The 26068-nt window shown below is 40.3% G+C and overlaps 1 protein-coding gene across 4 annotated transcripts in view; it reads left to right on the forward strand.

Moving 5' to 3' along the window:
* The window catches only part of LOC115392566 (leucine-rich repeat-containing protein 4C-like), a 71715-nt gene that overhangs the window by 39022 nt on the left and 6625 nt on the right, over positions 1 to 26068 (forward strand). For 3 of the 4 annotated variants that reach the window (XM_030097265.1, XM_030097264.1, XM_030097266.1), the window contains 2 exons: positions 390 to 463; positions 16888 to 19720. In XM_030097265.1, the coding sequence (XP_029953125.1) occupies positions 16939 to 18885 (1947 nt within the window). In that variant the 5' untranslated portion in view covers positions 390 to 463; positions 16888 to 16938 and the 3' untranslated portion in view covers positions 18886 to 19720. Of the gene's footprint in view, positions 1 to 389; positions 464 to 16887; positions 19721 to 26068 lie in introns of those variants that run through there. The other variant, XR_003931860.1, reaches the window with a different exon arrangement.

The following is a 26068-nucleotide window of genomic DNA, read 5'->3' on the forward strand; positions in this document are numbered from 1 at the left end:
TCGTCCCTGAGGAGCGTCTTCCTCCAACATACACTGGAAAGTCCCTCTTGTTAGACGGAGCTTCTCAAAGGCTCTAAAACATCAGCATCAGCAGAGAGTGCCGAGGAAGTAGTTGAAAGGAAAACTAACAAGATGACTCAATGATTATTTAGAAACAGTAAAGAGAATTTTGAATTAGATGTACTCTTTTCCTGGGGGGGGGGGGGGGGAGTTTAAAAATTGCATTTTTCGGTAGTTGAGTAGATACATCATGATCTTTTCAAAACAATGCATTATTCATGAGCTGTTACTCTTATGGGACTCGAGAAACGCTGTGGCCACAAACTGTACTACTCTAAATCTGTGATCTATTCTGAAGCGTTCTCACGATGTACCTCCCGTCTCTGCAGGACCGGCGTTATGGTGGACTGGAAGTTAACATGAGGATGACCACGACTCCTCTGAGCTGTGACTGAACCGGCAGGTAATAGCAGGATTAGATCTTACTCCTCTCTGTATTCATCGCTTCTTTCTTTCACAGCTTTTTGTTTTCACTCCCCACATTTAAACATAAATCATCTGTATTTTCCATGAGTTACTTTCTTTAAAGTCGCTTGTTGCTTCCCTCGCCCTCAGCTGATGGCGATACAGAGGAACAGTGAGAGTATCAGTCAGACCTTATGACAATGAAGGAGCAGAATTGACAAATTTTTGAATGTGAAGACTTCCTATGTCAATTTTCAGAATGTAAAGTCTTTTCAAAAGTATTTTTTTTAATGGAACTCTTTGTGCCACCTTTGAAAATTACATATTATGTTAAAAGTTTAAGTCAAAATAAAAAAAGAGTAAAAAAAAATCCATCTGCTGTTAAGAATTACAGCATTTTCCTCAGACTCCAGCTGCCAATGAACAGAATTAAGCAGAAAGATAGTGAATAAACAGAAAGTTCAGCCTTGATTACCTTCCTATTAAAAAAAAAAAAAACCTTGAACATTGTTTCGTGTCATGAAGCCATTCGAACAATGAGAGCAGCATCAGGATCTTGTGAGAAATTGATTAAAACTACTGTAAGTACAATTGACTTTTATGTTTGAAGTAGTCTCTGAGATTATAGCTGTTCGGCTTGAATAAATAACAGCTATTATCTCAGCTAACGGCTGCTACGTTGCTCAAAATGTGAGGATATAGCGGCATGCAGGAACTATAAATCACCTGTATGCTTGCCTCCCCTGCGCCGCGTGTCGCCTCCAGCCTTCCGCCATCAGGAGGAAGATTTGTGTGAAAAGTAAACGAAGGGGCAGCACAAATCCTAATTTAGTTTCCGCATGATTAAGCCAGAGAATATTCATGTAAGGATATAAAATCAGTGGTGATGTGAGGACAAAAAACATGAACAGCAGTCATGGATTTGTGGTTTTAAACAGTGTGATTAAGTAACTCGTTAAAAGCGTTAAAAGCTTCATGTTCCTGCAGAAATACTTTGCAATTCAGTATTATTGATTTTTTTTTTTTAATCCATAAAGACTGAATAATTTACAGATCTACTGAGACCACACTTGAATTTGCTTAGCATCCTGTCTAGAAAAAATAATTGGCTTGGAAAATGAAGACATTATGAGGGGATAATATTTGCGCCGTGGGGTGCACTGGGTCCTTTAAAATAGCCTCACTTTCTTGGGCAGCTTCGCGATCACGCAGAGCAATCATTGAACATAAAGACTCCCGCAAGATAACTAAACACACCGTCGCCTGTCCACAGTCCTGAGGAAGAGGGTGGGAATGTAAAACATTATCTGTTAGCGGTTTGATACCTGCATGCAGAAGATTATTGTGGTGCGGAAGGCATTCAGATCACCAGTTTGAATTGAAATGGACTTCAATGAATACACTTTCTATTTTAAAAGTATGTGTCACTGCTCAGTGCCAATAGAGATCATCTCTGTTACTGGAAAAATAAACATTCAGAAATTTGATTATTAGGCAGAACAGGAAGAGACATTCGGAATGCTTGTAGATGTCGGCCATGAGGAATAAGAGGCTACAATGACAAGTAAAGAGATACAAAAAAAAAAGGTGTGTGATATGATGCCTCTGAGGTGGAAAAATAAGAACTTAGCGGCTCTCAGTTGTGTTTCACTGCTGGTTTCTTTGCTCACATGAATTCTGTTTTTACAGGACATTTTACCTTCCTGTCAGGCGTTTTGTTTTGTTTTGTTTTGTTTTTTCCCCTCTCTCTCTCTCTCTCTCTCTCTCTCTCTCTCTCTCTCTCTCTCTCTATCTATCTAAGAGCCTTTTTGAACTGCACAGAGGAATATGCCTCTGGTGTGAGTAGTCCTGCTTCAACTCATGCATATAACTTCCACTACATGTCTGCTCTACTTTTTGGTGTGAACTGCTGTCGCGGAGTCAGAGAGCTTCTACTGGCTGCTGCTTCAGGCTCGTGATGCTGTTTGTCGGCGTCGGCCATATGTTGTCATTTCTGCATTTATTATCCCATCAGGAGAAATCGCTCTGCAGTTGTTCACAGCTTACGCAGCACACAGTCGGACACTGACTGTCGGGCCTCTTTGAAATCGCCGGATCCCTCGCGATGCTTTCAAAGCTCACTTACAAAATTACTGTCTGTCAGACCTTTTTAAAAGCTTAAATGGCACTGAATGTATTTCATGTGGATGACATGGGTAGCTCCTTTTTCTGATTCACTGACTTCAAAGCTTCTTTTCATGTCGAATTTCTTATTCTTTCCACCCTCTACTGTACCTGTCCCGGTGAGACAGGCGAGTGAGCGTCTCCACTTCGTTATATTGGATTTTTTTGAATGTGAATCAATTGACTCGTTGTTAGTTCTTACAAAGTGTTGTGTTTTCTTTTGGTGAAAAGGTGGAAATGGCTGCCGACTTGCATGATCCATGTGTGGTGGTGAATTTCGGTGTATTACTGAATCAGAAACACTGTAATGAGAGCGAGTGCAAGCTCACACCATCAGTGGCTCTTTGTGTTTTCTAAATAAGAGTGTTGGAAATCACCCTGATGGGGTTGAGAAAATCAGGACAAATGTTTTTGCTTCACAAAAATAAGGCGTTATATCAATCTTTCTATTGATCTATCTTTTTTTTTATGATTTGTAATATGATTTTGTCATTTGTATAAAATAAAAACAGCATAATTACATTATTTTGTTCTGTTTTACTTTGCTAAAAAAAAAAAAAAATCTTCCTCTTTGATTGAACACTGATACAAATATTCTGGTCTAAAATGTGACTGCTGAAGGGAAGTGATGGCTAAACACATGCAGTCAGGAATTAAAACAATTTCTCCGAGTCACATTGATTTCCAGCAGACTGAAGCACAGCCGCAGCTTTTAACAACCTTCCTCTGAGTCTGCCCTTCAAACACGGACTGAATTCAATATGAACTGCACATCCGAGATGCCATAAGTGATCACGCCTTTCATGAATTCTTTTCGCCTCATGAAAATAATCATTTAATCACCAATGCCAGCTTTACATTAATGCAAATCAAGATGAATGATGAAGTTTATCCAATCGCCTTTATTTGTTTTGGTTTTTTTTAAGTCTTTATTGCAACATCTCCATACCAGCAGAGGTCTCCCCACTCTCACTGCCACCACTATGAAATGCATTAAACTCAGTTTATTTGGCATTGAGGCTATTTATTGCTTCTCTAGTTGCTAACAACTAACCTTCTGACAGTGGATTCTGTACAGTCTATAGAAGCAACCTTCAGAGCCGCTGATGTTAAAAAGCTATACTGTCACATCAATCAGGAGGACATTATAAGATTGTGCCCTTGAGCATGACAACACTGAATAGACCTTAAAATCAGTCATATGTTCAGAGAAGATGAGAAGAGGTGGAGTGTTTGTCTAGACATCCAGCTCTGCTCTTCTAATAGATCGACTCGTTGCAGTGATGTTATTCTGCTCTACATCTTAACATTAATCCCAAACACTTCTTTTTTTCTGCTCATCAGAAATTAGACTGGCTCGTGTGAGTCCAAAGGGATTATGAATTTATCTGAGCGCCAGTTGAGCTAATTCACACTTTCAGCCTGTGTTTTAATTTGTTTTCTGACACAGGGAGCCTCTGGTTTTGTCTGAGGATTTTAGATAACATCAATGTGCTCCCGGTGTCCTTTTTTTTTCTTTTTTTTTTTTTTTATCTCCCTTGTTCTCTCAAGCTCAAACTCAATCACAGGGAGGCCGTTCTGGCTGGACGTCCGGGTTCACAGCCTCAGAGTGACCTCTGCGCGACTCGAGCGGAGTCACAGTGATGCATGCTAACCCTGACCTCCAGCAGACTGGTGTGACAGCGGCATCGCACACAGACTCCTTCATCTGACACCCCTGAAGAGTATTTAGTGGCCATTTTCTGCCCACAGCCTCTCTGAAACGTTCACATCGTGAAGAATGATTTTATCAATATCCCTTGTCACCCACGAGCTTCTGCCACCAACACAGTGCTTACTGTGAAACAAGAAGGCTGTCAGACACACACACACACACACACACACACACACACACACACACACACACACACACACACACACACACACACACACACACAGCAAGTGAGAATTTGCACATGCTGAAAGCACATAGTACGGACACACTATCGTATACACACAACCTGCGACGACAAACAACGTCAGTGAAGGGAATTCAAAGCATTTTTGAATATTACTACGATTACTACTAGTATTATGAATATAACAATAAAAAAAATGGTCAAACTCAAATTTATGGACAGAGTATGTTTGTCAATACATTTTCATTTGAATACATATGTACCTGTTCCTGTTTGTGAAGTTGAATGACGTGTGTTTAGCTCAAAAATGTTCATCTTTCCTTCTCTACTGCGCTCTCAGATGATGAACATGTACTTTATTTACATCTATCCAAAAAAAACTGTTAGAAACTGTTAACTTCAATACTTAGAATTACATAAATCAGTTGTTTATTAAAGAAATAAAGCGATCATTAACATGTATTTAGAAACCAACCTCACAGTATATGGTTGATGGACATATGGACCATATGTACCCAAGTATTTTAAGGCCAATAGTGCTAAACGAGCACATGGTGGGGTATTTCTGTCCAGAGATGCCTGCTGATATTACTATATGGCTTATTCATCAGGAAAAAATGCCACTCCAGGGTCCGCGGTGTGAATGAAGTTGGCCAGTCGCCTTGCCTCTGCAGTAAACTGAGCTGTACCTGGATTTTCAACTGGAAATAATGATGTGCCTCCCTTATCACGTTGTCAGCTCCAGATACCACAGTGTTGACTCAGTAAGGCATCACCGCTAATAATGGCCTCATTCAGAAACGGAGTAAGATGTGTCACTGTAAACACTGAGATGGTTTTCAATAAGCGGCGAGGAGAACATGTGGAGATAGTATTGAGCTGCTGTCAGATCAGCCTGCAGAATTTTACAGTAATATATCAGTGATCCTTTTAAATGAACTTCTCACGCCTGCTTGATTTAATGTTTTCATGTAAAAAAAAAAAAATGGGTGCAAATGTGTTATTGAACAAACCGACGGGGCTAAAATGCTGGGTGGAGTCGTTCTTATACAACATGCAATGTGATTTACTGCAAGTGAGAAGGTCTTCATATGACTTGGTCAGCGAGTTTGGAGAGGTGTTGTGAAACGGCTCAGCCTTTAGTTTAAATCTCATTGTTTTCTTGACAGATTGACTGATTTGATTATTTACTTATGTTATGCCATTGGCTGAGTGCGTCCATGGGAAGCTACGAACGAATTCCCCTTCTGTTTTTTTTTTTTTTTTGTTGGTCCACTCCAGCCATGATATACTGCCGGTTAAAGGATCACTCTCTCGACGCCGTTGAAAGGGGAGATGATACGTTTTATGTGATGCATTTAGTGCTCCCCACTCTTTGGAACAGCTGATCTGGAGCGGCGTACACCTACTGGTTGCTGAGCAGAGCTACAGTGACAGCGGCTGGGCCTGCTTGTTGTTTGGATTCCAGTGTCAGATGTGTCCAGCTGCATTACTGCTTGAACCTGAAGTACCTCTGTGAGAAGTATGCTACCAACACGCCACAGCAATCCAGGGATAAAGTAGTTTGGAAATGATGCATAGCCGGTACCGCCGTGACTGCAGACACATAACTGCTGCACATAGTCAGTGTGACACCCATTAAAAATGAACATTTCGCAGCCATAATCGTAACAACCAAAGCACAGCCATGGCGACACCCACAATCACGGTGACAGCTCTGTCATCCCAAGGCTGCAGTTATAATCAGAGCCACAGTCTGTCTGTGCAGAAATCAGCAAGAGAACCAGTCAACGAGCTCCTCCGCCATACTTTCCGAGTACAATAGTGCAGATTTGCGCCCAACAGCTGCAGTTTACGGCGCACAGACTTCCGCTGTTGTGACAGCCGGCAACAATTTAGCCCATAATGTGTCCTAATGCAGCTCAGTCGCCGTCTCTGGGTCAAAGGAAAAGCAAATGTTCTTTCAAGGAACATCAAACGCGTTGGGCGGACAGTGCATAATTTTACAAAGCCAGTCTGGAGGCTTTTCATCTTTGGTCATGAAGTAGAAAGTCACACTCGAAACCCAAACACTGAAGAGCTACAAGTCCTTTAAATCATTAATTCAGTTTAAATTCAGTTTAGTAGATTTGAATGGGTAAAGTCCAACTAAACAGCAGCTGCTGGTTTATATATGACACACACAGAGGTATAGCAGTAGAGCTGAGTTGTACCTGCTGGAGTCACGGTCGACAGATTTCCAAAAATCTTGAATGACTATCGTAATTATGATAGAATCAATTCACGGAGGCAGGAGACGACATCTAAAGATGGGCAGAGTCTTCATTAGTGAGGACCGTAGCTTTCATCCAGGAGGATGATCAGGGTTAAGTGTGTCAATTTGCTCAACGAGCTGACGGTCTTCACACCAAATAATGTTTTTCCTGAACGTAACAGAAAAGCGCTGCAGCTGACATTTAACCAAAGTGTGCTCCTGTGACAACAACAACAGCACTGAGAGGTTTAAACACGGCATTGGCAAGAAGAGCAGTAACTTAATCATTAGATTGTAATGAAGCTAATTCGAGAGATCATGACGCATTTATTGTAGCATGATGAGAAAAATCAAGCACGTTTACTGTCAACAGCCTGGAAGTCGATGCTTTGGCTGTTCGGGAAGGATCAGATGAGCTGCTGAAGACGTCACCTGGAAAAGCCAGAAACATTAGAAAAGTGCTCTATTATCTTTATTATCTACTAAATTTGTGCCATCTCATAATTTTTTTTGCATTTGAATTTCATTGGATGTAGTCTTCGATCTCAAAAACATTTTGTTCCGCTTGTTGCTCATCTCATTGATATTATTGTCATCGTAGAGAAATAAAACAGAAGTCGAAGGAAAGGTCGGCACCGGTTGTATTGAAACGCCCAAGCTCGCAGTCAGAAACGCTTTCGGGCTGAGGAATGGCCAACTAGACCAATTTTACACCTATTTTCCCTCAAATGATTTATGGATTTCTATCCATTCATCCATCTTCAGTGTCCACTTTATTCCAGGTTAGGGTTCTATAGGCTGGAGCCTCTCCCAGCTGACGCTGGGCGAAGAGCAGGGTGCACCTTGAACAGATCGCCAGTACATCACAGGACTAACACGGAGAGACAGACAATCTCACACACCCTTACACCTCCATTCACTTCAGACTCACTCTTAACCTAACAAGCATGTCTTGAGATTGTGGGAAGAAGCGCCAGAAAAAAAGAGAAAAAACCATATAAAACTCCACACAGAAAGGGAAAGTCAGTCTTTTTTTTTCTTTTGAAAGCAGATTATAGCCTTGCTTTATATCTTAAATTTAGGAAACAGTATTAATCGTGTTTTGACCATGCCATATTGACCAACATATGCATTTCCAGTATTTTGATAGTGTTAAACATGGGTCAGCCAGTGCGCTCAAATCATCGACAGACTCACTGAGACTGTATGTTTAATTCCAGCCAACATTACAACGGCTCATTAGAGGAGTTTGTATTTTTCTAATGGCTTTTGCTGTTTTTTTTTCTTCCCCTCCCTTCGCTGTGTACTAATTACTTCTAATTGGAAGAGTTGGTCGATGTTAACGAGATGGCAAAAGCATTTTCCCGCAACGTCGCAGAAAACTCAAACCGGGCATTGAGATAATGAAGCAAATATCAAAACTTACAAACACTGCATCTCAGAGACAGCAAAAAAAAAATCAGAGGTGGAAACTGTATTTGATGCGATTTCAGACCAAAGAACAGGAAGTAGCACCAAACACATATTCTAAAATCATAACCCAAAAGTGTTTTGTCGCACAGCGCATTCAGCCACTGAGAATATCTGAAGGATTTCTACAGTAAGGTTAGGCTGGTTAAATCAATATGTGTTAGATGCATCAGCTTCACTTTATAAACTTGTTATGGACGAGACAGACAAGCCGTGAGCGGAGGGATGTCAGGCTGTGGGCCGGGGAGCAGCTGTCAGTTTGTCTCACTTGGCTAGTTAGCACCTATTCAAAGCTTTCGGCTTGTCTGTTTCACATGGCTGCTTAAAACAAAAGACGTCGAAAGGAGCTACAGTACCGCCGTTCGCTATATATTTTTGTTTCTCTCCAACATCCCTGAACACTTCATTTTTTTGTGGTGTCTTAAAATAAGTGCATTCATCTGTGGAGAGGCGGGACACAGCGGTAGGCACATCCAAGTTCCCTATACAGTCAAAAAGTGTCACTTTTCTTCCACAGTATTGAATATTTTACCCACAAGAGCAAGTCAGGACGCAACAGTACAATGCAGCAAAGTGTAAAAAGAAAACAGTTTTCCAAAGTATGCTTTATTGGCAGATCATTTTGCTCTATCTGATCAGAAAACAGTAAGATATATTCTGCTGCAGATTTATTTTCAAGAGAGAGGAGTAACTCGGATTTCATATTTCTGTTGTTATTTGGTTGCTGTGTTTTGATTTTCTTTACGGCAGTCATTATTTCTATTGTTAGTTCATCAGAGATTTTTCTCTGCCATTGATTATCAAAGGCAGATTGTTTCTGGCATATTTTTACACATATTTCAAATATGCTGTTGCATCGATAGCAACCACTGAGAAGTCGATATGAATTTCTATATCAGGATTTAGAACAACATTTTTTTGATGTAAAACTACATTCTCTGTCCACACAATATCTGTCTAATTTAACTGTGTTATAGAAGATGTTGTTACGACTACATCCAGCTACAGGTTTGTAGCAATAAAATGGTTGGTTCAGTATTCCATCTTTAGAATATACAGCATTAAAATGGGTCTGCTGATGTGTCAATAAGTGCATGAGGTCGAAAGGCTATCTTTAAGCATTTGTTTGTTGGTGATAATTAGTACACACTAAAAGCTCAGCACAGGCCTCCACTGCATTAGCTGGTAAAATAAATGTCGAGAGTGGTCAACAATAATGACAACAACAACAACGACATCAGGCACAAACTCAATGCAAGTTCCGTGAAGACAAACTTGACAAGTACATTTATGAAAATAATTAGAAATATCAAAGCGAGCCAGATGAGTCACACACACGCTGACACACTGTTCTCATCTTCAAAATATTAGCACAACTGTCTAAGCAGTTACACAACAGCGTCTGATGGCTGGAGGGGGGAACGTAGTGCCGTGTCTCTGCCTCACTGAAGATCATAAGATCAGCAGTGGTAATAAAAGTGTATGACTGCATGCTCAGAGTGTGTTTTTGCTGCGGCGGTGGTGTGTTTGCGCTGTGAGGGTGGATGCAGCCGTACGTGGAGGATTGTGATGCAGTGCGGTGGGTAACCCTCCCACACTCCAATCCTTAAAGGATTCTGGTTTATATTTGGAGCTGTTGCAAAGATTGCTGGCATTATGAAGAAGTGACCTGATTTGATTCATATCTCATTAATCCCCCTTCCTCTCTCTCTCTGTCTCTCTCATGCACGCCGTCCTTCCTCCGTCACCGACATCCACCGCTCTGCCATCTCTCGGCGTCATTTTGGCCTCAGGTCTGCCGGTGTGCCAGATGAAGGGACCATCAGTCACTCTTCATTGAAAAGTTTGTATTCAGCAGGCACTCGAGCATCGGTGAAAACCTTCGCACTGTCGTCCTTTAAAAAATCGCCGTAGACGTGCTCGTGACAGAGAAAAAAAACATGCTTGTTGACCACAGAAGGAGAGCAGAAGAAACTCCCTCCTTACCTTGTGCCAAGCACACGGCGTCACCAGACCTATTTTAGGAGACTTTAGCCCAACTTGAATTTCCTGTAGCCCTGCTGAATAATTCACCGGCTGATTTATAATGCAAAAAATACGATACGGAATTACAGTAGTGGTGAAAAGAAGCAGAGCCCAGTGGAAACTGCTGTACGGCGCAGTGTGCGCTCTCACAGACTCGGTGTGATTTCTCTAAAATACACATAAAAGATAAATAATGTTACCAACAGAAACCAAACATCACATGCAAAATGATGATTATGCTATTAGGGTCAGAGTTTCCAGAAAGCAGTGGAATAAAGATATAAAACCGGCTGGTTTGGTATAAATAAACACTTTCAGGTGTATTGCACTCGGTTGTTTGATGCTGGATGTGATGCAAGTGTCAGATAACAGTCGTAATGTTTGATACAAGATCAGTAACCCAACATTTTTTCTTTACGGCGTGCGGCTTACATCAGGAGAAAGGAACGTTATCGTATGGTGACTCACAACTGAAATTTAAAAAAAAAAAAAGCTCATAAATACCAGTGATTGGCGAGATTTCAGCACAAATAATGTGGACATTGTTGCTGAAGGAGTGTGTGTGGTTTGTGCTGTTGGACGGTGTGAAGACCGGATTAGATTAAAGATGCTTTTTGAATGCCAAACAGGGCGCAGCACTATCAGCCAGGGATCTATTGTATTTATGAGGACATATTGATTCGTCGTGTCATTCAAAATGATGAGTTTCTTCTGTCTGAGGCTTTTCCAGTTGGTCACTGTTGAGCGGTCTGACGAGGAATCACCACGACTGACAGGTTGTTTCGATACAAACGATCACTGAAACACAAATGATATTAAAATCATTGACAGAGAAAAGTCGTTCAGCTCATCTAATATTGTCATTGTAAAACAGATCTGCTCACATTGTGAAAAAAAACCCAAAAACAACTTTTATCCTTAAATTTCATGTTTGAATTAAATGTGCTTCCACATCCTCTTAGAGACCGGAGTTTTATTACATGTCACAGTCAGCTGCCTTCTCTTACATTTCACTCGTCTCAAAAGTAGTATTTACACGCTTCTATTTTTTTCCCCTCTCTGAAAAAAGTGAGTCTTCGCTGTGAGCAGGTTAAACTCCCGAACAGCTCTCCTCCTTTCTGCTCTTTCAACGAGTGCAATTCATCATCTGCAGTTACTTCAGAATTCAGCAAACAAAAACCAAACTGAAGCTCACAAAACCCACATTTTACAGTCTTTACCCCGGCTACCTGTTAGCTTTTTTTTATTGATTTAAACTTCTATTATCAGTTTACAAAGCACTGCATGGTCTGTAATGGTTGTGCTTTATGAACCCGGACGGCTCCTCAGACACTCCTTGATTTCAGGGATTCCTAAAAGCAGATTTTACACGTTTGGTGAAGCCGCTGTTAAACACTATACTCAGTCTGAGGCAAACTGATTATGGATATATTTTTATGCAGAGCCCGTCGCCACAGTCTGGCTTTTCTGCAGCGCTTTCTAATTTATAATCTCAGAATTGTACACCTGTTGTTTTCCTAAATACACCAATTTGCTTTCTTTTAATTAACATTGCCTGTTTTCATTCAAAATTATCCCCTCACTTTTTCAAGGTTCTTTTTATTTGCTATATTTTAGAGACACTTGTACTTATATTTTACTCTTCCTTTTCATGGATTTCATTTCAGTGAGTTCTGCTGTTAACCTGGGTCACAGTTAGATTTCACCATGAGACAAACGCACAGCTGGCAGTTCATAATCTGTGAGGACAAAAGTTTTTTTTGGGGAAAAAAAAAAAGGCTCTTTTCTTAATCTCATTTTCCTTATCTCTTTTGGTCTGATTCCATCACTGCACTATGTAAATCCAATTTCGCAGCTTTCATTGTCAGTGTGCAAACATATTGTTTGGTTTCGTAAATCAGCGTCGTCCCTGCCGCTGCCACAGTTCGGATTCTGTTCTGCTGAGTCATTGTTTATCTCTCTTCAAGGTTTGATCTCTTGAAGAGGAGGATGAGTTGATAGTGGATTGGGACACGCAGGATAAGAACGATATTTATACCTTTTCACTCCGGAGAGCCAAACGTATGACCACAACCTGCAGCACAGGAAGAGCTATTAAAGAGTAAATATTTCAAAGAAAGCTTTATTAACTGCAATTTATTATTCATTCAATCAGAATCATATTGTTGAAGCTATTAAACGTGAAGTTTTGGAAATGCTCCAAAAAATGTGTAGCCTTTTTTTGTTGTTGTTTGAAAGCAGCAGATAAGATATTAGATTTTTTTTGACGGATACATCAAAAAAACATCAAAGTCGAGAAAATTCTAGAATTTTTGAAAGCAGCAAAAATGGACAGAGGAAACAAAAGACTAAAATGGATAGTGTGCTTTTTCTACATTGTATTGTATTCACATTCAAAAATTCAGAATTAAGATTGAATCAGTACTGAATAAATAAATCTTGTTCAGGGTTTGTTAACATAAAAATGTGGTGGGGCTAAAACGAAGCTTAATTGAATCAACAGAAAACTCAGCAAAGTATTGAATTGGAATAAGATTAGCCCTCAAGGGACCAAACTATTGTAGTAACTAATATGAGGAGTGGGGTCATTTATGACCCTACTGACTTTATATTGGAGTACTTATATATAAATAATTTTTTAGGCTTTATCTTAGAAAGTTATCTTTCTTTGAATAAAATGTGTTTTACAACCTGGTAGGATAATTATAGCATCAAAATATAGAAGAACCGCTGATGAGCAAATATGGAAATACTTTAACACAAATGTCAATGAGCCCATCAGTCAGACCTTTGAGAGAATCATGTTTCTGTTAACAAAATAATTGTATATGATAAAGAAATAGTAATAAAAAGCCATTTTCATCCTCACTCTGGGCATCAAGGATCATTCCCAATGCTTGTGCAGCTGTAAATCTTGCTCTTCTAGGTCTGCTGGCCGTGCATCCTGCAAACAGTAAAATCCTATGATTGCAGTTGGCAAATTACAAAAAGCTATAACGTTGAAAATCTCACAAGTTTGGATTTTATTTGTCACATGAATCGGCCGATGCTTGTAAAATTCTGTGAACAAATGGAGGACAAACAGATTGACAAGTTCATGGTAGAAGGCTTTTTTCTGATTAAAATGAGAAAAAAGGTGCATAAATGACCCCACTCGGTCACTTGAAGGTTAAATAAAATGATATTGTAACCGGTTGTAGGTTGTAGGTTTGTTTCTGATCTGTTCTTTGTTTTAGAAAAGGATTGATTTGATTGGATAATGACTACCTCTCGCTGTCTGAGCTGCAGTTTTGGCTCCACCTGGCGCGTCACACTGGTCCGAGAAGGAAACCGTGAGGTTTTTCTGACTGCAAAGGGCAGATCGCTGATATAGAACTTAGGTGTTTAATTCATCATCGGCAATTTTATATCGTGAAGTTTCACATGAAAAATGTTTTGGTTGAAGTTAGGGCTGCTCTTTTCTCTAACATGCTCCATAGCGTGGTTTGAGTGACAACAGTAGAACAGTAGTCATATAACTGATGGAATTTCACCTTGTAAAATAGTTGTTCATGTCTGATCGTATATGTTTATGAAAATGTTCCCCTTCATTTTTTTAATACTTTTCCGGGTTTTAATTCCTTTTTAATTCCCCTGTCATATTTGCATGGTCTCCCCTGCATGAAAACACACTGTTTCGTCACCCCCGGGCTCCGGCTGCTCGGAATTTGAATTTTGTAATTGAAGAATTAATGGAGTCAGTAATCAAGCAATTAATCAGTAGTTACAGTAATAGCCTGCTCCTTAAGTGAAGAGCTTTCTGTTGCAGATTATGCTGTGTGCGGAACACTGAGCAGAAAACACTGTGATCCGACGGCAACGTTCGCGTTAAAGCAGCTGTGGTTTAAGAGGGCAGGAATATCCCAATTTCTGGAAAAGAAAAAAAAATATATGTGTGTCAGCGTTATGTGATGTATTATTTTTCAAGTATCTCTCATAGTTGTTTGAACTGTGTTTGTTTGTGTGCGCGTGTGTCAGTTTGGAGTGTGTTTGCTCTGGTCTCTTTAAAGCAAACCCCTCATCTTTAAAGTTGAATATTTAATTTCGTGAATGTGCTTTTTAAAAGCTCTCCTCACTGAGAGTTGACTCATTGTCAATACAAATAAAGTTATGTTTGTAATTAGAGTCTTTAAATATCGCAAATGTTTCTTTTAATTCATTAAACTCTTCCCCAAAGAACTCTTGTGTCTTTGAGCTGATGCGATTACACTGTTTAGAAGTTTAAACAGATTTGAGAGGTAGCGATCCCTTGATGACTGTTTTTAAGATTTTATGTATTTGTTTGAGGCTGCAGGGCGGTGCAGCAACCTGTGGTTTAATTCCTGCCTTTCTCGGTAGAGTTTGCATGTTTTCACTGAGCTTTGGTGCGCTTCACAACCTTAACACAGATAAAGTCTGAGCTCAAAATGAACAGACTGGTTGGAGCGCTGTGTATTTTAACAGTACACTCTTTTTGATTGATATTTATCGTGTAACACCAGCAGACGTAACTCCACCGCCTTCTGTTTGGAGTGTACTTCTTTCTCACCATGTTCACATTGATTTTTTTTCTGAATGTGCTCCACTTTCCTCCTACATCCAGAGAAACATTCAGGTCAGGTAGATTAGAGACTCTATAAATGTTGTGTGAGGCATGACTCACGTTCGACCTGCCCATAGGGCCCTGCTGTATTTTACATAGAGTATAAAGTAAGCAACAACCACACAGTTATATTAAAAATGAAATATGCAAGGAATTAATTCTGGCAACTGCATGATAAGCAAATATTGTTATACGATATAATGATGATATTGTTTCTGCATAACTTAACAGATGCTTATGTATACAGCAAGCAGTGTGTGTGTGTGTGATAAATGATTAAGAACAGTTTCTGCTCTCTGCATTTTATTAGTAACTTGTTAAAATCATGCAGACACCTCATACCTAAACAAGCTAATCTAATTAGCATGTTAGTTACCTCTTAACAGATTCATTTTCCAGGGGAATTACAGCTTTGGTTATTTATTACTTTCATCTACTGACACATTTCCCTCAACCACATTTGGTTTCGGGTGAGTTAAACCATTTGCTCAGTTGTGTTTATAGTTAATGACCGATCATTGATTAAGTGTGTAAAGATCTAATTATGGGGCGCCTTTCAAATTCAGTTCAGATTCAGTAATGAATCACGTTACGGATCCAGCTGTTAGCGGCAAAATGCTTTGAGGTTGGAAAAGTCTGACAATGCAATGGTTCAAACGGCAGTGAGGGACTGCAGCCTGGTTCCAGATGTGGCTTATATCATGGAGAGACCATTATTAACATCTTAATCCAAATGTAATTTCAACAACATGGAACTGCAATGGCAGAAATGCAATGTCATTATTGCAGCATTTAAAAAAAAATCTGTAAGAAGTTGCTTCTGGAAAATGTATATTTAAAGATTTAAGGCTTAATGCATAGAATTTATTAGTTTAGAAATACATTATTTGTAGTTCATCAGCGCATGCTGTTATTATTATGACCACAATATCATTTCCGTCTTTTTCCATCCGGCTTGTCATTTCCACCGGTGTGTGAGTGGTGTACGCTGCAGCATTTGAAACCATCCCAACCGATTAAAATAAAACATGATGACTCAAATTATGACTCAAAACCATCTTTTTTTTTCATTGAACCTTCAGAAAATAGGACTTTGATTTCAACCATTTCCTAGCTGTAACAAGGACGATTGCACAAACTCTGTATTATCCTCTAAAAATGAACCAAAATCAAACATTTCACTGAACTTTTTGTCTTATCAGATATCTGTTATTGGAAGTAATCCGTATTGTTTACGCCTGTGATGTATACTGTATGAAAAGCAACTGTTTTTCATTGAGCAGCAACAGAGACGACGCTTGCAACAACAACTTTGAGGAATAAATAGGAGCATTAGAAGTTAACATCCAGCTGTCACGGCAGCATCTTTCTTTCATACATACATTCCCAACATAAAAAATGTATTGTTTGTGTTACCACATTTTCCAGCATTATTCATAAAGAGCCGCACGAGCAAATTCCCTGCTCCCATTTTGGCTTACTTGTTTGACATTCCAGTCGCCTCCATGCCTTTGAGGAACTGTGAGTTGTAATCAGACGTTTCCAGATATCTCAACTCGATTGAAGGACTGGTGGGTGGCAAGCTTCCTTATTATTTATGTCCCCTCAGTCTCAAATATAAATCACACAACACAGCAGTCAGAGCCGCTTTTCTTCCCTCCGTTTCCTCCTTCCGCAGAGATACAGCACAGATGTCTGCAGTTTTATTGTGATTTTGTTTTACGTGACGGAGAGCGCGAGGACAGTGCGCTCGAAAACAAAAATGGTTGCGAGGCTCTCGATCATGCTTTGGTTTATGTGTGGGTGTGAGTCGGAAACCTTCAAATCTGACCATTTTTCTCTTTCGCTCTTGTTACATTGTTTGTTCCTTTGTTGTTGTTTTTTTTTCTTTTTCGAGTATTGAGATGTAAATTAATGGAAGTCACACACAGAGTTCTGCTCGATTCGACTAACAATCCTTTTTCTTGTCTCTCTCTTTTGTTTCATTGCAGTGGGCCCGAATCCTCTTTCCAAAGAGTGGAAGACCAGTCAGTGAATTATGAATGTTAAACAAGATGACCTCCTCTCAGCAGCAGCAGACGATGCGAGGTCCTAGGTGGAACCGGGCCTTGTCCGACCCTTTGTTTGTGCTGCTCCTGGCCCTCCAGCTGCTGGTGGTGGCCGGACTGGTCCGTGCTCAGACGTGTCCCTCGGTCTGCTCCTGCAGCAACCAGTTCAGCAAAGTCATCTGCACCCGCAGAGGCCTGCGGGATGTTCCCGATGGCATTTCTACCAACACGCGCTACCTGAATCTGCAAGAAAATCTCATTCAGGTCATAAAGGTGGACAGCTTTAAGCACCTCAGACATCTGGAGATTTTGCAGCTGAGCAAAAACCACATACGCAAAATTGAGCTCGGCGCTTTCAATGGACTCGCCAGCCTCAATACCTTGGAGCTTTTTGATAACCGGCTCACCACCATCCCAAACGGGGCATTTGAGTACCTGTCCAAACTAAAGGAGCTTTGGCTGAGGAATAACCCCATAGAGAGTATTCCCTCTTATGCTTTCAACAGAGTGCCCTCATTACGACGGTTGGACCTCGGGGAGCTCAAGCGGCTCTCCTACATATCTGACGGGGCTTTCGAAGGGCTGAGCAATCTACGCTACTTAAATCTGGGAATGTGCAATCTGAAAGAAATTCCCAATCTTATTCCCCTGGTGAAGCTGGATGAACTTGAGATGTCAGGAAACCAGTTATCCGTCATCCGGCCAGGTTCATTTAAAGGGCTCATCCACCTGCAGAAGCTGTGGATGATGCATGCTCAGATCCAGACCATAGAGAGGAACTCTTTCGATGACCTGCAGTCACTAGTGGAGCTCAATTTAGCCCACAATAACCTTACCCTTTTGCCCCATGATCTCTTCACCCCTTTACATCACCTGGAAAGAGTGCACTTGCACCACAACCCATGGAATTGCAACTGTGACATCCTGTGGCTCAGCTGGTGGCTAAAGGAGATGGTACCAGCGAACACCAGCTGCTGCGCCCGCTGCAGCTCACCCACGGCTCACAAGGGACGGTACATCGGTGAGCTGGACCAGAATTACTTTCACTGTTATGCTCCTGTTATTGTGGAGCCGCCAGCAGACCTAAATGTGACAGAGGGAAGCGCTGCAGAGTTGAAATGCAGAGCCAGCTCCTTGACCTCGGTAAGCTGGATCACGCCCAACGGTTCCATCATGACACATGGCGCATACAAGGTCAGAATCTCCGTGCTGAATGACGGCACACTGAACTTCACCAACGTTACCATGCAGGACACTGGCATATACACGTGCATGGTGAGTAATTCTGCAGGTAACACGACGGCATCTGCCACACTCAACGTGTCCTCGACAGAGAACAGTAGCTTCAGCTACTTCACCACAGTGACGGTGGAGACAATAGAAACGCCACATAATGAAGGCTTCACCACGACTGTGCACCAGAAGGTGGGCCCGACTCCCTCCGCCGGTACGTGGGAGTTCGTTTCATCCACCTCTACGACCACAACGACCGTCCGGACCCCGCCGTCGACCCGCGCCACGGAGAAGACGTACACCATCCCCGTCACAGAGACGGGAGTGGACGGCTCCCTCAACGGCTTGGACGAAGTCATGAAGACGACCAAGATCATTATCGGCTGCTTCGTCGCAATCACGCTCATGGCAGCCGTCATGCTGATCATCTTCTACAAGATGCGCAAGCAGCACCACCAGCAGAACCACCACGCGCCCACGCGCACCATCGAGATCATCAACGTGGACGAGGACTGCGTAACGGGAGGCCCGGGCATGGAGGGCCACCTGACTCTGCCTCCTCTCGAGCACGAGCACCTCAACCACTACAACGCCTACAAGGCCGCGTACAACCATGCCTCCACTATCAACTCCATACACAGCTCAGCGCACGAACCTTTGTTAATCCGGGCCAGCTCGAAAGACAATGTACAAGAGACCCAAATCTAATAATTTTTGCGAGACATTACAGATGGAATTACTTCGAGGCATTACTGACAGGACTTTCCTGACAAGAGGATGCAAGGACTGTGGCTCAAACACGGAGGAACAGACTCATGTGTTTGACAAATCAGTGGCTGGTGATGTTATTTCAATGACTTTGGGATTTAGAGTATGTCTACTGTTTCAAAAAGTGTCTTTACAAAACAGAAGTTATTTATTTAAGAAAAAATATTGTGGTTAAATCAAGAAAAAACTGTATTCTGCAATTATTTTTTCAGCACTTATTTCATGTGTTGTTTTATTTTTGCTTTTTAATTCCTCTCATATCACAGCATTGGTTTAGTAATATGTTTTAAAACTGTCAGCAGAGAAAATTCCTGAAGCAAATTATTGTTCCAATTTCATTCTTGTTTTTATTTTTAGGGAGAGGGGTATTGCTGCAAATTTGTGAGGAGGCAAGATAGTAACCTAGTTTTCTGGATGTATCAAAGAACTCTAGAGCACATAAATGATTTTCCCGAGCTGTGGATTAAATGATGAAATCTTTTTTGTGACCGTCTGTAACTGAGACGCTCATTATTTTACAGTGAGTGGCAGAACTTCCAACGATCGAATCTGATTACAACTCACTGCTTAATTATATTTGCCACTTCCATAGGCTCTCTCTATTCTGTCATCACTAGACTGGGGATATTAAGAAATTGCAAGCTGCCTTTTTCATTGGTTAAAGCTGAGGCTTACAGACAGAACAACATTCTGTGTTCAGTGAAATTACATTGATCAATAATTCAATGCACCTAATGTATATGCAGTGTATTGTTATCCCAATCGGAGCTCATTCTGAATATTGTATAAAAGATCTCATTGATTTCTTTGGGAGAGATTTAAACTCAGAGTTTGTTTGAGAGTGTTAGCATTATTTCATTCTGTAGAAACAACGTAATTTGGCCTGAATTTTAAAGGCAACACGTCCGCGTAAATGTAGTTGTTTAATTCTGACGAAACTTCACTGCCTCCAAAGGCTTCCAGTGCTTCATGGCCTCACCTTTACCTTTCTGCGCTTTGTAGTGTTGCATATGGAGATGATTGCTTTGAAGCCACCTTTTTCATGCTGGGATCCCTTACCTCATCTGCGGTACTGCGGCGGTACTGTCAGAAACAGACCGATGAGCTAAAGAAAGAGCTTAAACCCTTTATACAGCTGTCTGAGCACATTGCCTGTCATCTGTGCACCACATTTCCACATGGGCAGTAGCTGGCAGCCCCGGATTCACACCCTGCCCCTGCCAACCACAGGACTTGGCCCTGAGTGGCAAGGCTTATGCTGCAAGAGGCTTTAGGGGTGAATGTGTGGGATCGGGCATCAACCAGATGTTTGGGTTACACCTGCCTGTTCCTCTTCCTCCGAGCAGCAACATCATTTCCATTTTAATTGATGTGCCCCTGGGCTTCGGGTGGACACGGCTCTGCAGGCGTCCATACCTTGGAAACCGTTTCAAAGCCTGCACTGAGGGAAGTGGTGCCAGGCACTGTAAATGCATTGGTTAAACAGACATTTGGCAGATGGCCCGAAATTTATATTTAGCATGTAAGTGCAGTTTTTGCTCAACGGTAAAAAATAAAAAGGTCAGGCGACTGTCACGCCTAACTCAGTTTTGAGGTTTTATTACATTAAGGTTTTACAGTAAGAATTTTTATATGGTAGCCTCACACAAACTACTGCTACTGATATTTTTGCCTTTGTTTCCATGAAGATTTCGTAAATACACTTGTCAACCATAACATTATGACCACTGACCGGTGAGGAGAGTAGCATCCTTTATCTTTTTGTCACGGCACCTGTCTGTGGATGGGATATGTTTGGATCGAAGCAAACTTGTTGACACGTGGGGAAAATGGGGGAATCCGAACATTTGAGGGTCAGATTGTGTGGGTCACAGCTGGCTTAGAGCATCCAGTTGTGGTTTTTATAAATACAGTATGTTTGAATTATCAACTAGACTTCAGATAAATCTGCAGAGAAGTCTTAAACTCATCGGTGGTCTGTTCAGTTGAACAAATAATACAGGCAATACTGTATTTGTTAATTCTAATGTTCTATGTAAAATCCTGTCATGTTAAAGTCTCCTGATCTTCAACTGGTTCAACCATGCAAGCTGTACCTTCTTCACTCAAAGTCAATATAGAGAACAGCAGAGTATAAATTGACTGGAGTTTATTGACACTTATTCAGGAGAAAACTCACTAAATGTCAACTGCAAGTATTTTACAGCCACTATTAATAATTTAAGTGGATGTTCTCAACTCAAACGGGATTATTATGTCCACACAAAAATGAAATGCTCCCCGTAATTTTATGTTTTACCATTTTTCAAATTCAGCATATGAGATAAAGTGCCGGTTTGCATCGGAAGGTAATTAAACTGAATGAATGTAAACAAGATAATAATAACAATGCAGAGACCTACTATTACCTGGGGTGTGTGTCTGTGATCTCTTGCATCGGCTGTTTATGTGAATATTCATTGGCTACAATTTGTGAGGTTACTGCAGCAAATTACCCCTTCACTTAGATATTTTCCAAATACAGAGGAAATGTTATAATATTAGTTCTGCGGGAAATGGCATAATTTTATTTAATTATCACATTTATGTCTCTGCCAAATAAAAAAAAAATATATATATATATACAAATGGATGCTGGAACAGAAATTATTAATGGGAACTTTGATACATTTGGGAAGCAAATGCAGGTAGCTGTTGTTATATTTAATCAGTCAGAAGGCCCACTGTATGTTTTTATACAATCTGATGATCGAGGTAGTTCTGATTTATTCTGTAAATTTAAGTTCAACTCAATACTTTAGCTGTTCAGAGTGAATGTGCTGCACTCAGATATGGGGAATAGATTTTCTAAATAAAATGAGGTCCCGGGGTAATAATAATCCAGACTGAATGCTGTAATTGATTGCCCTATGTGATGCTTTTTTCTTTTTCTTTTTCTTTTTCTTTTTTCACTACCCGAACACTCTTTATCCCATTATTGCACTTGTGTTAAGTCACATTTGTAAACCACAGAATGACTCGAGCGTGTCTCATTTTGCTGTGCTCAGTTGGAGGTGGTGGGACGGAGATCACACTTTCACTCAGCTTTTGTTCCGAATTGTGACTTTTTTTTTTTTTTGTTTCGTTGGAGTTACACCATCTGAAAGTTTCATTGGTAAATTTGTTGCATTTTAGTCAAGCTGTCTCATGTATGTAAGCTATCTAAGTATTTTGGTCAATATTCCTTTTCACATTACTTTCTCTTTTCTTTCTGAGAGGGAATGCTGTTCTAGTGGTAGATTTATATAAAAAGACATTTTGAAAATAAAATCAAAAAAAAGAATTTTTTTTAACATTTTTGATTTTACATGTGCCAACAACCTGTTCTAAAAGTGAAAAGAAGAGAAACATGCTGTAAAAGAATAAGAGATTGATTTTCATGTAAGCATTCTTTCATGACCTTTAAAAAATATGGAGATGATTATAGAGACCAGAGTTTGTAGTTCATACACAAAATATGGTTAAAATAAACTATTGTTGTTTTTTCTGTATTGTCCAATTCTTGCTTTCATGTGTTACCCGCAAGATTATCGAATTACACGAACACTTCAAGTGCACAATTATGCAAATAGTGAATGAACCAGTCACAGAGCAGTGATCAATACATGTTGGAAGTGTGATTAGCCGCTGAAGTCCAAACTGAGCATGAGAATGGAGGACAACGGCGACTTAAGTGACTTCAAATGTGGCTGGTTGGCTGTTGGGGCCAGATGGCTTTGTCTGAACATTTCGAGCGCTGTTCTTCTGGGAGTTTCTCCAGAGCGGCAGTTCTCAACATGAAAAAATGCCTTGTTGATGCCAGTGGTCAGAAGAGAATGACCAGACTGGTTCAAGATGACAGAAAGGCAACAATAACTCAAATAATCGGCCATTATACACACAGAGGGAAGCATCTCTGACCGCAAAACGCATTGGAGCCGATGGGCTACAACTCATCCGATGCCAGTCCTGTCAGACAAGAATGGCTCTCTGAGGCTACATCTTGCACAGACCCGCCAATACTGGACAGTGCAAGACATTTTCTTGTCTTATTAATCTTGACTTTTTGCCACGTTCAGATGGGAGGGTGAGAATTTGCGATGTGGTTGATGTTTCTAGCACCTTCTTGAGTTCATGCCACACAGAATTAAGGCTGTTCTGATGACAAAAAGTGGTCCAGTCCAGTACTTACTCAGTACAAGAAAGGTGTAGCGGTGGCCTGGAGAAGCAGATTTGCATTTCTCGGTTCACAGATGTCCATTTTTCAGGTTTCCAGTGTGTCTTCCTGGGTAGTACTATTTCTAGTTTCCCTTCATCGACCCAGCAATCTATCTTGACACCAATTTGGACAACTACCATTGTCATTATATTTCTCCCAAAAGAGATCAATCAATAACATATACAAAAAAAAATAATAAATAAAAAAGAAATACATATTTACAGCGTCTGAGCAGCTATTTTCCCTGTTAGAATAATAACTGTCACCATCTACTAAATTATTGTCATTAATGTGTGTTTAAAAGCTAATGGAAAACTAATGATACAATATATTTAAAGACAACACATTTTAGGTTCTCATGTCAAGTATTTACTACAAGACAAATAGGATGCTCGTGTTTCTCACAGCACTTTCTACATTATTGCTATTCACAAGCTATTGTTTCACTTGATAATTAGACGAATAATAGAATTCTGAGCATCCTTTGATGAACTCATTTAACAAATCAAAAGCTATGCGCAAATATTTACTCTGTAGTGGGAGGAGTGGCAAGTAAACGAAGTATCTGCGCGGCTATACTGTAGCTCAGGGAGTCAGCGGATCCATCAGTGCATGGTGAGATAGCTTTCCTTACTATGTGAATTTTGTCCACTGGCAGAGGACATCCTGGATGTTGACTTCTGACTCCAGTAGGTGGAGTTATGTCACCATTTGCCTTACATATGCGAACAGCTGCCGCTCAATTTGGCTGACGGCGTTTGAACATGCTTCAAGTCACTGATGTGCTGATGTCGACCTACAGATTTACCACATGATTAAAAGATATAAACATACACACAGTATGTAAACAAATGATGTCAGGACATGTGCAAAATGTGTGATCTTTCAAATACATCATCCACCCATCCATCCATCCATCCATCCATCTGTCTTCCTTATGCATCACAGGGTGATGGGGCACCAGGGTTGAACCCAGCTAAAGCAGGGTATACGCCCCTGGACAGGCCGCCTGTGCATCACAGCTCTGAGGAAATTCAGGTAGGTTTCTTTTCTTCTGATCCCTTTTTGAGGGTTTGACGCACAACTCTTTGAACCTTGCACCATAGACTTGATGGCCACTGCTCATTCCACTGGATGAATTGTTTCTACCAAGAGAAAATCTGTGGTCTGGACAGCATCTAAACTGTGTGTAAAAGTAAATATCTCCCATGTGTTGCGAGAATTTCTGACATTAAAGCTAAAACCTGGAAAATATGCTTCAGAAATGAATTTAAACTATACTTGATGAGAAATATATCAACTGCAGGACACATAAACAAGCAGGTACAATGGAAAACAACAATCTTTCCACTTCTGTATCATAATACTCAAGACAAAAATATTTCTTTAACTTAATTTAAAAGTTGCTTCATGTCACAGATTCTCCGTAAACTCATGCAAACTTGTTCCTACTTTTAAGTCAGCAGCTCTTCAACAAGTTGCATCCTCCCTATGGAAACAGTGCGAATGCAGACTGGTCTGTTCTTTGAAGTGTCTGACAGGTTGGTTTTCATAATAGTTGCCTGTTCAAAACACAGCCCAGGGCCTGTTCCACTAGTTCTTCACTAATGCACCATTAAACTCCTCATTTTCTTATTTATTCTGCTCCTCAGGCTCGGATAATTTAATGGATGCTTAATGCCAGTGCTTCATTTAGTATGCCAGTGTTTTTTAATGTAATATTTTAGTTCAGATGCAAGACTGTAGAATATGTCACTTGAAAAAAAAACTACGTTTCACATGAGCAAACAATTGTGTTTGTTCATAAAGTAATATCCAGCCACAACATGCCTTAGTTGAAAATAAACCTTGGAATAAAAAAATGGAAGACAGAAGGTAAAATTGAAGAAAAATAAAAGGAAACCATAAAACTGACTAAAATTGGAGAGGGATGTGATTAATTAATGATTTTAGAACCACTAATTTCTGAAGTGTATTAAATTCCAGATGTGTGTATTGTCAAACTGCTGGAAAAAGTCAGGGATATTGATATCATGGATGGAGAAATATTCAGCGAAAACTTATAACAGAATCATCTGTGGTGTTGTAGCATTGCTCATTCATTCACCATAACCCTCTGCACTGTAAAAAAAAGTACCCCCTATCTACTCAATAAAATTAAGGCAACACATTACAAGCAATATTATTAATTAAATTCAACTATGTTTGATATTGAGTAAATTTAAGTGAAATAAGCCGTTTCATAATTACACATTTAAAATGAGTAAATTCTGATTCAAAACATAAGTGAATTAACTGATAACTAAACTAAAATATTAATTTGAATTGAAATAAACTGAAACTTAGAAATTATTTAGCAGTATTTATAAAAATTAATTTAATTCTACACTTCAATGATATACAGTTTAGTAATAATCATCTAAATTAATCAATGAATTTATTGAATGAATTTATTTAATTATTCATTCATTCATTATCTGCCACTTCTTCCCTTTCGGGGTCGCGGGTGGCTGGAGCCGATCCCAGCTGCTGTGGGCGAAGGCGGTGTATGCCCTGGACAGGTCGCCAGTCTGTCACAGGGCTGACACATATATATACAGACATACAACCATTCACTCACACATTCATACCTAGGGGCAATTTAGGGTGACCAATTAACCCGAAATGCATGTTTTTGGACATGGAGTACTCGGAGAGAACCCACGCACACACGGGGAGAACATGCAAACTCCACACAGAAAAGCCTGAACCCCGGCTGGTATTTGAACCCAGGACCTACTTGCTGTGAGGCACGAGCGCTAACCACTGCACGACCGTGTGGCCCCCGTTAATTATGTCAATTAAATCTTATTTTTAATTAATCGCAAATTCAACCATTAATGTAGA

The sequence above is a fragment of the Salarias fasciatus genome, chromosome 7, assembly GCF_902148845.1.
Source record: "Salarias fasciatus chromosome 7, fSalaFa1.1, whole genome shotgun sequence".
Classification (NCBI taxonomy): Eukaryota; Metazoa; Chordata; class Actinopteri; order Blenniiformes; family Blenniidae; genus Salarias; species Salarias fasciatus.